The 15,829-nt window shown below is 53.0% G+C and overlaps 7 protein-coding genes across 7 annotated transcripts; 3 read left to right on the forward strand and 4 right to left on the reverse strand.

Moving 5' to 3' along the window:
* Positions 1-1,354: 1,354 nt before the first annotated feature.
* On the forward strand, positions 1,355-2,962 carry SCP_0301780 (Aspartic protease; the record flags this gene model as incomplete). Its single annotated transcript, XM_027755575.1, has 8 exons — positions 1,355-1,360; positions 1,421-1,461; positions 1,536-1,592; positions 1,652-2,031; positions 2,095-2,225; positions 2,276-2,682; positions 2,738-2,833; positions 2,893-2,962. 8 exons carry the CDS (start codon positions 1,355-1,357, stop codon positions 2,960-2,962), a joined length of 1,188 nt encoding a protein of 395 aa, XP_027611376.1.
* An 814-nt stretch (positions 2,963-3,776) lies between these two features.
* SCP_0301790 (Uncharacterized mitochondrial carrier) lies at positions 3,777-5,031 on the reverse strand (the record flags this gene model as incomplete). The annotated part of the gene is made up of 7 exons (XM_027755576.1): positions 3,777-3,843; positions 3,910-4,079; positions 4,131-4,387; positions 4,450-4,666; positions 4,723-4,815; positions 4,880-4,915; positions 4,978-5,031. The coding sequence occupies 7 exons, from the start codon at positions 5,029-5,031 to the stop codon at positions 3,777-3,779; spliced, it is 894 nt and encodes a 297-aa protein (XP_027611377.1).
* A 347-nt stretch (positions 5,032-5,378) lies between these two features.
* On the reverse strand, positions 5,379-5,612 carry SCP_0301800 (hypothetical protein; the record flags this gene model as incomplete). Its single annotated transcript, XM_027755577.1, has 1 exon — positions 5,379-5,612. The coding sequence occupies one exon, from the start codon at positions 5,610-5,612 to the stop codon at positions 5,379-5,381; it is 234 nt and encodes a 77-aa protein (XP_027611378.1).
* A 1,269-nt stretch (positions 5,613-6,881) lies between these two features.
* Positions 6,882-8,651, forward strand: SCP_0301810 (Probable NADH; the record flags this gene model as incomplete). Its single annotated transcript, XM_027755578.1, has 7 exons — positions 6,882-6,892; positions 6,942-7,548; positions 7,629-7,741; positions 7,795-7,891; positions 7,954-8,097; positions 8,159-8,246; positions 8,317-8,651. 7 exons carry the CDS (start codon positions 6,882-6,884, stop codon positions 8,649-8,651), a joined length of 1,395 nt encoding a protein of 464 aa, XP_027611379.1.
* Positions 8,652-8,964: 313 nt separating this feature from the next.
* Positions 8,965-10,905, reverse strand: SCP_0301820 (SET domain-containing protein; the record flags this gene model as incomplete). The annotated part of the gene is made up of 9 exons (XM_027755579.1): positions 8,965-9,189; positions 9,244-9,442; positions 9,499-9,710; positions 9,765-9,836; positions 9,892-10,251; positions 10,306-10,367; positions 10,422-10,502; positions 10,553-10,739; positions 10,789-10,905. 9 exons carry the CDS (start codon positions 10,903-10,905, stop codon positions 8,965-8,967), a joined length of 1,515 nt encoding a protein of 504 aa, XP_027611380.1.
* Positions 10,906-11,125: 220 nt separating this feature from the next.
* On the forward strand, positions 11,126-12,685 carry SCP_0301830 (hypothetical protein; the record flags this gene model as incomplete). Its single annotated transcript, XM_027755580.1, has 7 exons — positions 11,126-11,309; positions 11,364-11,386; positions 11,439-11,783; positions 11,836-11,905; positions 11,959-12,010; positions 12,066-12,157; positions 12,222-12,685. The coding sequence occupies 7 exons, from the start codon at positions 11,126-11,128 to the stop codon at positions 12,683-12,685; spliced, it is 1,230 nt and encodes a 409-aa protein (XP_027611381.1).
* Positions 12,686-13,713: 1,028 nt separating this feature from the next.
* Positions 13,714-15,016, reverse strand: SCP_0301840 (Putative serine/threonine-protein phosphatase; the record flags this gene model as incomplete). Its single annotated transcript, XM_027755581.1, has 8 exons — positions 13,714-13,734; positions 13,785-14,079; positions 14,137-14,218; positions 14,269-14,325; positions 14,372-14,501; positions 14,548-14,672; positions 14,728-14,798; positions 14,850-15,016. 8 exons carry the CDS (start codon positions 15,014-15,016, stop codon positions 13,714-13,716), a joined length of 948 nt encoding a protein of 315 aa, XP_027611382.1.
* Between the last annotated feature and the right edge of the window lie 813 nt (positions 15,017-15,829).

Below are 15,829 nucleotides of genomic sequence, written 5' to 3' on the forward strand. Positions count from 1 at the left end.
GTGGAGGAAAATCGGAACGACTACGAAGAGTGGCACAGGCGGAAGGAGGAGAGCGCGTGGCGACGATACGGCGAGGATATGGAGCTTGAAAACCGCAGGGAGCGCATTGCGATTCTCGATGTCATGGGCATCTCTGCTCTGGAGGGGTCAGTAGCCATTTTATGCTGCTGAGCCTCTGTAAGGATATGATTAGAAGGATAGAGTAGTCGAGGCGTCGGAGTTAGCCGAGGCGTTGAATACGCGCTCAACCGCGTAGAAGGGTTTTTCGTCTTTACTTTACTCGCTGAAAACTTGCCTTCCGAATAAACTCGGTTCAGTGCATTTCCCGCGACTTAAGGACCACCAAAGGCCGCAAAAGCCTTATAGCCTCTCACCGACGCCATACCGCAGGACCGGTGTGCGCGTCAGACACGGATATCCGAGGCACGAAGGTTGAAGCAGAGTGGCCACAACTGCCTTTGGGAGACTAGTGTGTGCGGCAGTGGATTGGCTGTTCATACGAGTGCAGAATAAGTAGTAGTCGACAGTATTATCCCTCGTATCGTTTTTACTGAGATACAGGCGAGTGAACAGACCGGGCAGTAGATGAGCGAAGTTAAAATTTCCCGTGCCCGTGCATGTTTTTGCCCTCTATCATTTTGGATTATCAGTGAGTCTTCCCGTTCTGTTTCGAGAGACGGTCTCTCATTATTCCTCGCGTCATACAACATTACCATTTAATATAAAATGACTAGAGCGCACATGAAAGCCAATAGCAGTATTCGCATTCCACACCAGTGATTCCACTCCAGGTAGCTCGATTCGCTGAAAAATTTTCCTTCACAATTTTTAGCAGGATGGAGGTCCAGTCATTCAATTATGTAGGCTTCTTCCAAGTTCCAGGGACTTGCTCTGCCCGTTTTGGCGTTCGACTCCACTTGCGAAGATGGTGGCGCATCTGCAACAGTACTCAGTATTTGGTGTCATCCTGTTGCTGCGATCTGTTCCACGCTGTGGGGAATATATCATGAGCGCTCGAGCACTAAGGCCTGAGGTTCACTCACGTGTATCATGATGTCTGATTTGGCAAGTTGCATACCAAGACGAGTAGAGGTCTAGTGAAAACTGAGTAGTATTTAAATATTTACTGCAGGCGCGCATGCAAGCAGATGCAAAGTACTACTCTCGCCCGCTCATTTGAACAACAGCTGTATTAATATTTCTCCCTCAATTAAAGCTTCGAGTCAGGCTGCTAACTGTAGTTTGACAGGTCCCACTGCTCGAACACCTTCAATTCCTCTGATGCGCCGCAGATCCGAATAACGGCTCCCTTGCGACCGAATCGCACTCTTCTGCCTGCCAGAAAGTATATAGCATGACGGTGAGCACCAACGTGTCCATCTCTCTGTATCCCGTCGCTCATCCATCATGCGGTCTAAAGTCAGTCTGCTCTCTGTTGTCTTCGCTTCGCTCGTTGTCTCTGTCTCTGCACTTCCGTCTCCTTCGCGCTCTGCTATCCGTATTCCGGTTCACAACCGTCGCCGCTCGTTGACTAGGCCAGACGGAACTTTTAACCACGAAGAAGCCATTATTCAAACTGTCAAGACCCAGAAGTACGAGTCCCCTCCCACTTAATGTTGCCATAATCTCTCATTGCTAACCAAAATCGCAGCAAACATCGTCAGAATCTCATCAACCTCGAGCGGAACGTAGGCCGCGCCGCATTTCCACCGGGTGCTGAGATCAAGCCGCTCGCGACCGTGCCTTCTTCGCTTCAGGCGCGCCAAAACGAGCCGCTCATCGACGAGGAGAACGGCCTTGAGTGGACGGACAACATCGCCATTGGCACGCCCTCGCAGCCTTTCCTCATCGACTTCGACACCGGCTCGTCCGACCTCTGGGTCCCGTCGCCCCAGTGCACCAGTAATGTTTGCCAGGGGAAGCACAAATACAACGCGGGCTCGTCGTCCACGAGCACCGAGAGGCCGGGCACATTCTCCATTCAGTATGGTGACCAATCCACTGTTTCCGGTCCTATCTATACCGATACCGGTCAGTCGAGCGTTCACTAGCACTGTCAGAGTCGCCCTCACAATGAGACTGACGTCCCTGTAGTGGATGTTGCGGGGGTGACGGTCAAAAGCCAGTACTTCTCCGCCGTGACCGAGCTATCGAGTGAATTCCAGGACGACCCGGTGGACGGTTTGCTTGGCCTTGCTTATCCCAAGATATCCAACCTCAACCAGGTATGGGCAATAATGTGCGCGTCCATGCTCCTTGAGTCTGACTTTGGCAGACTCCGTTCTTCAATAACGCGTACGAACAAGGCGCTGTTCCAGAGGATGTCTTCTCCTTCAAATTGGCTTCTACCGGATCTGAGCTCTACCTCGGCGGCACCAACAGCAAGCTCTACACTGGCTCCGTAGAGTATCACGACATCGACACGACAACTGGCTTCTGGCAGCCCATGGATGCGAGTGCAATTGTCAACGGAATACCCGTCGTTAACAGCATCGATACCATCATTGATACTGGTACGACTATTATGTATGGCCCTCCCGCCCTCGTCGCGTTGTTCTACCTGGCGATCCCTGGCTCGGTCCTCTTCGACCCAGTGAACGGATATTACGCGTATCCGTGCGCGCAGCCCCCTTCCGTAGCATTCAACTGGGGCGGGAAGAACTGGGCTGTCAGCGCGGAGAGGCGAGTTTCACGAACCCCTTCATCAGTTCAGAACTACACTGATCGCGCACTGCAGCTTCTCCCTAGGTACGATTGGACTCGGGTATTGTGCTGGGGCACTTGCAGGTAAGGACCTTGGATTTGGTCCCGATACCTTCCTCCTCGGAGACAGGTATGTTTGTTACTGATCGGTGTACCATGCATAGCTCACATGCTCTGCCTCCTCCTCAGTTTCATAGTCAACGTCTACACAGTCTTCTCCTTCGCTCAGAGTGCTGTAGGGTTCGCTGACCTAGCGTAGGACATTGAGGGTCAAAAAGATTCCTTCGTGGCTTGTAGCTCTGGATGTAAGTACGTTCTGTCCCGTAGCACAGAATTCGTGAGTATGAGCATGTGATCCTGTAAACGCGCATCGCCGTAGGATCCACGTTGTGCGCCATTCTGTCTGCGTTTCGACTGGTAAATGAGCGCAGCTCTGGGGGACACCTGATGTCATTGGTTGCCGTAATCTCCGGATGTGTGGACTTCAGGTTGCAAGATCACGTATGCATGTTTCTATTGAACGGCTGCGCTGTCGTCTGACATGCTGTATCCCCGCATCTTGTGTCCTGCGCTGCGGGCGTGGATTGCGCCGACCCACGCGACAACAGCGTGGTCACCTTTTCTGACTAGTGGACGTCAACCTGCAGCCAAGCACCATTGCTCGTTACCTCAGTTTCGACGACTCGTTTTGGGGCCTGCCGATATCCTCCGAGGCGTCTGTCGCTGAGCATACGCTGAAAGCATTGCGTGAAGCGAGCGACCAATGCCCGTATCATGATAGACATAGACAGATGTCAGCAGCACGTTCGAGGGTCGTAGGGAAACCGTATCCTCGCATAGCTCGAACCTGTGGGAAGACTCATTACATCACGCTCGGGGTACATCAAAACCTGCAGAGAAAATAAATTAGTTATACCAAGGTACGGACCTCCCTCATCGCCTGCGCCTCCCCAAACGCAACGAGGTATACATGAATCCGGGAATCCGCCACTTCCGGAAGCGGATCGACGAGATGAATCGCCTGAAGATACAAAGATGCAATAAAATGCCGCATGCTGCCTATCTCTAGATCGTCACGAGTTGAGGAACCGGTTTGCCATCTCGAACCCAAGGAATGTCGCGCCATTCGCGAATGGCGAACTGCGATCACCGTACGTGGCATGAGTCGTGAATGAACGGGAGCGGCGGCTTTTTCCTAAGACGCACCGTATGAGCGTGGGCCCCAGGCCACGCGTGAACGCGCCTATGCCCTCTGTGCGCCACACCTTCCGCACGCAGTCTAACGTGGACTTGTATTTTTGCCCGTCCGCAGCGGAGAATCCGTCCGTCTGCATGCGGGACTTGACCATGTCTATCGGGTATATGACCGCCCACAGCTGCACGACACGCGTCAGTCACTGGCGTCACAGGACAAGCGGAACACGTACGGCGTAGCCCGCTGCGGCGCCGAAGAGGACCGCGTTCGCGGGGTTGACCTGGTCGCGGCGGATGCCCTTCTCCGCCATTTCGCGCTGCATCAGCTTTTCGTACGCCCAGAAGTAGATGCCGTACCCGACGGCTTCGCGCCAGAGGGTCACGACCTGGCCCTTGTAGATGCCGGGGATTCCGCGCGCGGCGTATATTTTTTTGATCGCGTCGTATGGGCCGGCGTATACTGGGTTTGTCGCCGACTGGGTTTGCAGACCTTCGAAAGAGGAGATGCGGGTTTGTGACAACGGAGAGGTGGATCGAGGGTGGAGGACTCACGTATACGGATGTGCTCGACGGGCCCGGACACGACGCCGTTCGCCAGCCCCGCAAAAATACCAGATATGAATATTTGCGCATCATCCAACGTCGCACCCCCTGGACCGCCGCGGTTGTGTGCGCGGTTGTACTGCGCGCAGTACCGCTTCGAGTACTCGAGCGCGCCGAACTGGATCGAGACGCAGACGCCGATGCCCAGCAGAGGTGTCAGGGTTCCCTGTAATTATTCCCGTGTGAGAAAAGAACCGTTGCACAACGACGTAATGTGCACACCTTGTAGAACGCCAGAGGCCCTTCATTTTTCAGGATCCCGCCCGCACAGTGGAGCATTCCACTGTACGTCCCCTTCGATGCCGTCTGCATCCTCTGCAGATCCGAGATCGCTCGGGTGAACGGTTTATCCATCACCAAAGAAGACACGCAGACGTACCACCTTCACGATGTCGAACGGCTGGCCCACCAACACCTGCGGGACAGACGCGTTAGCAGACCGCTCTCGCGACTCACCTGGAGCGGTTGCGGCCGTACCTGCGCGATTCCCCCCGCTGTCCCGGCCGTCAAGTCCTTGACCGTCTTCGACATCGTCGTTCTCACCAGCAGCGTGGGGGCCAAACGGCGTTCGAGGCGAGTTGTGTCGAGTCACCGCTGACAGGATGGGGAACCAATCCACGCGCGTCTTTTCCGCGACCCCGCGTTCGGCGTCTGATAAGATAAGATTGTGTCTCGGCGCTTATCGGGCTGGTGCGATCTCACCGTGACCGCGACTTCAATCCTGCGCACAAAATACATCTGCAATATACGAAAGCTGCCATGTTGAAAGCGAAGGAATACATAGTGTGGTTAGACGGCAAATGCTGTCCCATCGTCTAACCTGAAAACAACCGCTTCTACCCATCTCGCGGTATAAATAGCTGATGACACCTCACACCTCACATCTTTCCTTTGCTCGCCGCCTTCCTCGCATTGGCCCAGACGTGCGGAGAGGTGTACTGCTGCCTGGCCTTCGCATCTGCCATTCGCCACTGCTCCTGGCTTTCTTGGGATTCTCTGTTCCACGCCTGGGCGATCACCTGCGCGGGGGTCAAATTCACATTCTGAGTCATCGGAGGCGGGTGCAGATGATTATTCGGACGTTTCGTGAAGGAAGGTGGGTCAGGGGCCATCTACAGCGCTGCATAAGGCTTTAGTGCACGGTGAGCAAGACGCACGACGTACGAGGTTCGTGAGGGGGCATTACTTGGGCACGGTAAAAATACAAGGTTCGCATTTATACGCGGGCGGGTTCGACGTCCGCTAATTGACGGAGATCGCATGACTTGGAGGGCTCGATAACCTATACGAGACGCCAAAAATGAAGGGCGAAGAGTACATAGAAACTGCCGTAACGAGACGGGAAGTAGGTGCATTGTCGTGCCCAAAAAGGAAAGGCCAAAGGGGACGGAGCAGACAGCAATGCGAAGCTGGCCGACCAGCCCTGGCGCGCAACGAGGCAGGCATTTTGCATGCTGCAGGCGAATTTGTAGGCAGATTCTCACTGCAGAAGGCGCGAAAGACAGTCATATCTCTCGGAATCAGGACGCGTTTGACACACCTTCGACGGCTTCGGGAACAATGGCCCTCGGTGTTCGGCTACTTTGCGCACGCGCCGCGCACGGCGCGAAGGTTCTCCATCGAGCGGACAATGCAGGAGGCAGAGAGATCCTTGTTCCCGATTGAGGCCCCCTTGACTGTTCACAAGTTGCCAGCAGATCCGCGAGCATATTTCCAGCGATAAGTTTCGTGACCGAAGTCATTGTACACACGAAAGTACACGAGATACAGCATCCGCGAAGCTTGAACAATGCCCGTCGGGAGCCTCGCAAGGAAAGATTGAGTTTATCAGGTCCATCGCCATGCGGGGGTCTGCGCACGCATCATTGTGTTTCGCACGTCACCCCGAAGGAGAAATCTCCAAGGCAATCAGAATGAAATTATCTCACTCGTTTGGGTAACCAGAAGGTAGAGAACTCGTCCCGCGAGTGAATTGGGATGAATTGACTCGGAAGCTGGTGTCGGTAGGTGTCGGTTGGCAGTTATTAAATTTGACCGCGAAGTGCTCGTAGCGCTAGAGCCCGCGGTGACGCAGCAGCGATGTATTCTTCCATTTCTTGCGCGTCGTAACGCCCCGCCGGAAGGTCTCGCACAAAGTCATGGGAGATGTTCGTGAGCTGACGAAAGTCAGGAGGAAGAGATAGTGGAGATATTCGGAACAACTGCCCGAGGTTGCATGAGACAGCTTGCTCATCACCGGCACCTGCTGCCAGTACAGGTCCGATGCCCACCCGATAGTACAAAACGATGTACACGCCTCTGCTTCCCGACGCACCACCACCGTACAGGGTTCCGCCACCATTTTCCAACACATCTTTCGTCGTACAATCCGGGGGTGGGCGATGGCCGATGCGTGAGCACGACCGCGAACAGCTCGAGCGACTCTGACCTTGTCCGTGCAGGCATGTCAATTTCTTCGGCGGGTCGCCGCTGAACCGCCTCTCGTGGTTGCGGTCGTCCCCGCCATTCCTTAACGCCATCGTGCTCTCCCCGAAGACGCGATGGCTGCTCTTGCAAGAGGGGCAGCCGCTCCTGGCGACAGACCCCAGCACCCGTCATCGATCGCTCGCTCGCCTGACGACGGGCGACGTACGACCTCTGCTCGGTCCTGAGCCGTTCTTCGCGCAAGGCCAACATGCAGGAGAGTTCGCACCCGCGGACGACCCGTCGCTCGAAGCTGGTCGCCTGCACGGCGCACCCATCGTGTTCCTCGGGCTCGACGAGCCCCAGACCACGTTCGCGAACGCGCTGCCCTCGTCCGACTTCAGCGGCAAGGGCGATGCCGTCGACGTAGCGCACAAGATCGAGGGCACGCCCTACTTCTCGCTGGACGTGAGCGACGTGCAGAAGACGGAGCTAGACGAGGCGCTGCAGAACTCAGAGGTCGGCAAGAGCGGCGCACAGCTAGCGTTCGCGGACGCGCGAGCGGCGATGAGCAGCTTCGACATGTTTGAAGCGGCCGTGTTTGCAGAGGCGAGGAGTTTGGTAGATTGGCAGGCTCGCAACAAGGTGCGTCGTGCTGACTCGACGGTTGGTGCGCCGACTGTACATAGTTTGCTGATCTTATGTTTTATCATGCCTCCACTTAGTTTTGCGCGGGGTGCGGTAGCCCTGTCAAGCCGCTCTGGGGGGGATGGAAATTAGTGTGTTCTTCCCTGTTCCCATGGTCGAACGGTAATGGCAGGAAACCGTGCCCTACAGGGTGAGATCCGTGAACATCCCACTTCCCTGAATGCCAAATTACACATTTATTAGAACTGGCTTAAACAACTTCGCGCATCCACGGAGCGATGCCGTGGTCATAATGGCCCCAATAGACCAGACCGGCACCAAGATTCTGCTGGGAAGAAATGTACGTGGAATGAAGGCATCTCCGTCGTGGTTACCCGTATTGATCAGGCTTCCATTTTACAGAAGAAATGGCCGACGAGATTCTACTCCGCCATGGCTGGGTTCATCGAGCCCGGCGAGTCATTAGAGGACGCGGTACGACGGGAACTGTGGGAGGAAGCAGGCATCGCTGCATGGGGAGTCAAATACCATTCGACACAACCCTGGGTGCGTCCTGCTCATCGTCGAATTCGCGAAAATATCTCTGATAGGTCGAGTTGCGTCCCAGCCGTTCCCCGCCAATATAATGGCAGGCTTCTACGCCGTCGCCGACTCCACGCAGCCGCTCCGCACAGATCTCGACAATGAGCTCGAGGGTGAGTCTCACGTCCCATAACCATCTCTCACCGTGCATTTACCTGAGGAATAAATTAATACGTCCGACAGACGCGAAGTGGTACACGCGCGACCAGGTCCTCGACGTGATCCGCTACTCAGAGGGCATCCTCCCGACGGGTACAGACCTTGCGAAGCCGTTGGCCACACCCGACGCATGGACGAGTAGTGAGGAGAAAGCCACTGGTGTCGGCACGGCGAATCCGTTGGCGGGGGACGCCGTCACGACCGCGGAGAAGGCGGCTGCAAAGGCCCCCGACGCGCGGAGCGAGGTGCCTTTCAAGCTACCCCCAGCGACGGCCATTGCGGGTGTGCTTATCAGGGAATGGGCGCATGGAAGGGCTGGGCCAGATATTCGTGTTCAGCCAGTGAAGGGTAACTTGTAGGTTCGGTATGGCCGGTGTTTATGGGGTGCCTTACTCAATGGAATTAGACCCTAGAGTTCTAGGGAATGTGGTATTCACCCTTTATCGTATGGTCAGGTATTTGACGGTCTTCAATAATGATCATGAGGCACTCAGAAAACATGGTGAATTTCCAAGTAATGAATGCATATGTCTCATATTCTCCGGAAACCATTGAGATATTGATGAGTAAATCGCAAAACAGTATGAACTGACCGCAAATTTAGCTGTCAGTTAACCTCGACAGCTAGCGAAGATAGCGCACACACAGAAATTCTTCCATGAACCCGGACAATCATCGCTTCGCCCTCTTTCCCCGTCCGCTTTCAGTATTATTTTCGCGGGCCCTCTTTTTGTCTCTGTTACCTTGCGTAGCGGGGGACATTTGTTCGTGCAATTTTCTCGTCTCTTGTAACGTACCGCAGAGAATGCGCTTTTCTCCGAGCCGAACGATTACAGCATGTTTTTTATTCAGCGAGAGACTATCGACAGTCCCTGGGGCGAGTAAAGCCTCGTCGACCTATAGAGCACATATATTACATTTCAGCCTCTTCTGACGGACGGGTGGACGCACTTCAATTGTCGTCGGATACTCGCGTAGGCGTCGCTCGAGCACTTGCATCACAACGGAGAGCACCACGGAATCAACTTTAGGTTTCGGTAACTTGCTTTTGGCCCTTGTCTTCTCCCATTCTTGTTGGGACAAGAACAGTAGCCGGACGAAGGAAACAAGCTCGTTCGGAAGTTGACAATCAGTGAGAATTACGAAGGTGCTTAAACAGGTGAAGTCAGCATCGCACGCAATAGCGGACAATCAGTGCAGACACACTCGTCGTCGGCCTCCTCAAGCCACCAGTCTACGCGCGCTTGCAGATCCTCCGCAACAGTCTGTGAGGCAACGGACACAACAAGGTCCGCGCGGATCTCTACGATATCTCCAGGGTTACCTTCGCCCGTTAGAGGTTGCCGAAGAGGAACGAGATCGACATGACCATACCGGCGCAGAAGGTCAGAATTTGGAGGGTCGCCGTAAGTGTTCCACTACATCGTTTGTCATGATCTCAGAGAAAGGCCTCCACAGAATGAACAACGTACAATCTGCTCCCCCACCTTAATAGGCCTGGTAGTCACCATCTTGAGATCTCGCTCTTCGTAGAACAGCTTTGCCTATAGCGAGTTAGTTCGTGATTGTCATGGGCGTTGATCAATTTTATGTACGTACATTCTCTGACTCGAATCGGGCGTTCAGAAGATCGGCCATCGGGACCATAGCCACATCTGCAGAATTCTCGACGTCTTCTTCATCGGCTTCCTGGTCGGCAAGAGTGTCCTCGACAACGTCGTCTTCGCCGCCTAAAAGAGTGTCTTGATCCACCGCAATTGATTGAGCCTCGTCGTCGACGTCCATGGAGTTGGCATGATACTTTTGCTCATTTTCATGCGCGGCATCCTCCTCGTCGCCCACGCTGTTCCACCTTTCTACGTGAAAACTTCTTGAGAGAATGAGGCTGCCCATGATGTGATACCTTTCTAGGGTATAGAATTGTGATATTGACTCTGCGGGGAAGAGATCTGCCCTGCTCTGACCCTAGCTCGGTCTCGACTTCGATGGAACGAACCTTATACAGGTGCATACCTTGATTGCGGGTATCAATTTCTCATGGTAGTCTCGTTCTGCTTCATCTCTTCCTATTTTGTCTGAGAACCTGCAGATCAGAAAACAAGGCGATTCGCAGTCCGACACGGACGGACCTACCACGGCAGTGCCCTGCAGCTCCTGCAGATCGCCGTCATTCCAAAACATGGGGGTATCAAATGCTGTTGGGAGAGACGCTTTGAAATACATCAGTGTGCGGTCAATAGGTCAGACCATACGCACTCACACATATATCCAGACCACTTGGACTGAGAGCCCTGTGACTCTTCCCACATCATGCAAAGTATTAGTCCTACCCAACCACGTCCTAACCCGAACTCATTCCAAGCGCCTCTGCCCAAAAGACCGGGTAGAGAGGATGTCCGCGTCGAGAGTGTGATCTCCCGAGGAATGGTGAACAGCGTGTGCCCTTCCTATGCAGATTGAGTATGTCAACACCATTGCATACTGGAGAATACACACGGATATATCCCTCAGTGCCATTGCTCCCCTCCCATGGCCAAAAAATGTGGTGAGATCCATCGAATCCGCATCGAAGAAGCCGTTTTGCGAGCGAAACCAGTTAACGAAAGCATCCATGTCGTTAACCAGCCTCTAGTAGATAGGAAGAGTTGTTCCTCTCTATGGAGTTCACCGATGATATAAGTACTAGTACTATTCAAGGGCAGGGGAATAGATTGATTGACCGATTTTGCTTCAATCCGATTACGTAAGCTTCTTATATGGGCGCCTATTATGTATTCACATGTTCCTTTCCGTCCGCCACTGCAGCCACCATCCTGCCACCGTCCTCGATGCTATGGCTATCCAGGGAGTACTGCACTCTAACTATGAACATCTAGTCAAGCTTTATGCCGACCATTTGGATACCGCGTTGTATCTGCAAAAGAGAGTCGTTGAAGATATTCTGCCTGGGCTTGTCGACGAGTTTCAGCTAGATTCAGGAACCGAAGAGAGAGTTAGGCAGTGGTTGGAGGATATCCGTGAGCGCATGTTTCACTTCACGCAGTCTTTTTCATGCTAACGCTTTCTGTTAGCTTCGATCTTCCGTGTGCTGAAGGTTCGTGTTGTCTCGTTAGCATCAGAACTCATCGCGCGACCATATTTCTTAGAGAAATAAATTCATTGCTTCTTTTGCAATGGAATCCCTACGAACGACAATTGCGTGGCGAATACGAGAGCTTCCTCATCCAATTCCAGGCCCCCCTACATCGCTTTTACGATGTTTTCCATCAGCCGCCTGTGATCCGTTTGGCCGCCCTATCGTCCTCTTGAAACTGGCTACTATGACCGAGGCATTGGGTGACGTGCGACAATCAATAATAAATAGCATGGAGATACTGCGTCTGCATCTCATGAAAGTTAATGTCAAGGTGTCCACTGAAGATCCGGTCCCCCGACCTGTTCTGCAGTGCGTTATGTTGCTTGACGTTGATGGAGTGTCACTTCACAACCTTGTTCGTTCGCCTTGAATATCACCGTTTCATATCATCTCATGGTGTTCTGTAGCAACGTCTTGATTTAGCCACTTGGTATATCTACGAATTAATGCCTCGCTTTCCCGGGATGCTTGCGGCAGGTACGTGGGCTTACATAGTGTCTTGTGAATGCCCCGAAACTGACGAATCACAGTCTTCATTTTGAATTACACCTGGTCGTACTCCGGCATGTGGGGCATCGCAAAGTAAGTTCTAGAACAAACGACTGCATTTTCATACCGCTGATCATTTTATCGTCAGGCGTGCGCTACCTGCGTCAGCGCTGTCAAGAGTATTCTTTCCTTCTCCAGCCGAGCTGATCGAATATTTCTCGCCATCTTCTTTACCGCATGGTGCGTTGCGACCATTTGCCCGTTCCTAGATGCACCTGAATTCTAATTGACGCCTTTTCGCCAGAGTTTGGCGGGTGTCTTCCTCCGCTCTCGAAACTCGAAGACCCATTGCGAATTCATACCTATCCATTAGCAGCAGAGTTTGTGGAGCATAGTCGACCACGTGGACAACCATCGCCTCCCCACCCACCCTCCATCGCCTCATCGAGTGTGGGTGCCTCGCTTTCTCCCACCTCCTCGTCGAACCCTTTCTTCGGCTACCCTGTCTCCTATCATACTTCGACCCCTACTCTGCGTCATGGTCGCCGACGGAAACGGGACCTTCTGCGGACACTCGCACGTCTCTTCTGGGCGCGCTGGCACTTCCACATCTCTGCTTCTCTTTGTCTGCTTCTGGTGTTCGTAGCGGCTACATTGGTGCGGCGTTTCCGGAAACAGGAACGGCGAGGGCTCTTTGAGTATTTGACCATGCCGCCAAGGCTGGTGAGGTCGGCAACGGCGTTCGCGCGCTCACAAATCATAGCCTAGTCGCACGCGGAGCTCCATGGGACATATAAGCTTATATTCTTGCTTCCATTTTCTTGTTTGCGGAGTTAGCTTACTGTACACGTAAGTAACTACAAATTGTATACTTCTATCTGCACTGAGACTAGTCTGCAGGAATTAATTACGACGTGAATCTGACATTTTCGCAACTCGAAGCCTCTCTGTTCGCTCCTTCGCACAAGGCTCCAGGCTCTACAGTACATCATACAGAGTTGCTTCTGTAATCCAATGACATATTCGCCTCACCCTATACGTCGGATGGCAGATGGTCAGCGGAAGAAGCTTCGTCTCGTCGCAGCTCCAGTTGAATCGATGGCGTTGTTGCGAGAAGTCGAACGCCTGCGGCCGGCTCGAGACCATCTGTCCAGCATGCTCTGACCACGCTGAGTCGCTGCGTTTCAATCTGATTTCTTATCCTCTTCCGAGTGACGTGAGTCTTCAGCCTCAATTATTGTGCGCAGTTGAGCACAGGGTCACCGAACATGTGTTGCGCTCAAGCCGTGGAACGGTCGCGGTCTTCTGCAGGTTTACGGCCATGCGCAGAGTCATCCGACCCGTTCGACAACTTCGTCCTCGCCGCGTCTTCGTTGGCGGACTACCCAACAGAGTAAAATCAACGTTGTTGTGGCTGCACAGGGTCGAGCTCATGTTGGCTGCATACAGTATCCGCAGCCTCATCCTGGGGGTGGCGGTGGCGTGTCAAGCTGTAGACTTTGTATTGGTACATGAGCGTCGACAGCACGCATGCACAATGCAGAACGTGTGCAGGGTAGCGCAGTCCACTCCTGGAAAGCCTGACGTCTGCAGCAAGGCTCGGGGATGCTACAGCTCCACTGGATTTTTTTTTGCAACCACCTCACTGTTTTTGCAACATTACCGACAGCGCGCATGTACAAGGAGAGCCTTTCAGTACACAAACTATTATTATGTCTATGTGCCAACACGTTTGATACAGGACCACTGCAAGGTGAGGGGTATCCACAATGACGATATAACTAGTATAACATAATTTACAGGAAGTATTCCGGCAACTAGGGGAGGAGTCAGTGGTTCGCAAGCGGCATGGAGAATAATGACGCACTCTTCCACCCGCGTTCTGCGCCGCTTGATGGCTGGGCCCATCCCTCTCGTTCTCGGGGGCCGCCTGAAACACGTTGAAGTACATTGATGATCCGCCAGGCCCCACTTCCAATATACTTGCAGAATTTCCACATCGATAACAATAATTGGGTGCGGACCACACCGTCGATAGGTGTTTGTCAAATAGTGATGCGTAACCCTCCATACAGAGCTGGTGTGCCCGCAGGATGTGCGACATATTGTTTGTCTCGAGAAACTTGTATACTACGCCAGAACCGAACGTGTAGCCGGCGCCGCTGCCGAACTCAACATAAAGCACTGCAGGGTCACATGGACAAACGGGGGAAGCTCACCGTGGTGAGATGGCGAAGTCTTCCTTCTCCGGATCCGGGTCTGACCACACCAAGTCCGCCATAGGACCCTCGTGGGGAATTTCTAAGTTCATGTGAGGCTCCATCCATCACGGTCATAGGATATGAATCAACCTCGAAATCGATCAACGACCTTGATCTGGTCAATTGAATGTATTGAGGGCGATAGCCCTACTTCCGGTGAGCGAGTGGCAGTAGACCTGTGAGACGGGCGTACCACCATGAACGCAAAATATCTTGTCATCAATCACCACAGATAATGTCAAGAAGTCAAACATGTCCGTAAAATATGTCCAGACATGCGAGGATCCGTATTTCCGCACACATTCGGTATAGAAGCCGTACGTCTGGACAGAGGTGAGAAAAACTCCTGGTAATGCGTAGGGCACTGACCTGGGTGACCGCTCTCGACTCATGATTACCTCTAATCAGCTGCACCCGGTCAGGCCATCGTAGCTTCAGGCATGTCAAGAGCGAGATTGTTTCGACGCTGAATAGTCCTCGGTCGACGTAGTCGCCTGGAGTTAAGTCAGCTACCCGGGAGTCTGCACAATACGAACGACACGCACGCACCCAGAAAGAGGTAGTTGGTTTCGGGAGCATATCCCCCTATCCGAAATATCTCGATGAGGTCGTAGAACTGACTTAAAGAGTGACTCAGATCGCGCTCACTCGTGCACTGGCACTCGTCTCACCCATGAATGTCTCCGACCACTGTCACTGGAGCACTAACGTGGACGACGTTTGACTCCCGCATGAGGACCTCTTTTGTTTTCTCGCATATTTCGCGGAGAAGTGCTTCATGGAGGAGTTGCTTCCGGAGCAATTGTTGAATACATGCGTCCAGATCGAAGGGTGCCATAGAGCGTTCCGCATAAGTTTTTCCTGCGCTGCGAGGGAACCATTCTTACCTAATCGTTAATCGTTGGCGCTTGCTTGACGCACTCGACCAATTTGGGCAATGTTCAAGTTGATCCTTCCCATCCAGCGTCCAAGGCTCTCTCCCTAGTCTGCTTTGTGCGTGTAATTATTTTAGTTCTGCGACGCAAAGTTGTGGACCTGGTGACTCCTACTACTTCTCTAGCTAGCTCGGCTATCTCGGATGTCGTCTCGGAAGGTGTTGGGGCTCAAACTGGCATGGCGTCTTCTTCAAACTAATCATCGTTGTCATGCCTTCCCACCTGTGGTCTATCCATGTGCTCTCAACTATATTTTCCTGGCTGTTCCTCTCTCATAGCTCATGATTCATCGCGCCGACGTCTCGTCATAATCCAGGACAGTCGAAGTTCTCCCCGGCGTCGATGGTACTTCGATCATGATGTATCGTTGATTAACTGAGGTGTGTTAAGTCGCCTGTAGTCACGTCGGTTTACTTGCCGTATGTGCATGCTTATCCCGATTCCCCGCGGCGCTTCTGCTATATCTGAAACCATGATGCATGACGTTGTCCTGCTTCTCCCTGGATATGAAATCCGTTTGGTGCAGTGCCTCGGCGCCGAGGACATTATCAGTCGCCACTGATAAATTGCCTGGAAAGCTTTTTAGCTGTATGACCATTGTCACACCATATCCAATCTGTTTGAAAGCTGACTCATAATGTGCAGTTTTGACGAGTGACTGAACTCTGCTGCAAAAATGAATGGGACCATCTCTGCGATATGTTGCAGTGGCTACA

This window comes from Sparassis crispa, assembly GCF_003851025.1.
Source record: "Sparassis crispa DNA, contig_000002F, whole genome shotgun sequence".
NCBI lineage: Eukaryota > Fungi > Basidiomycota > Agaricomycetes > Polyporales > Sparassidaceae > Sparassis > Sparassis crispa.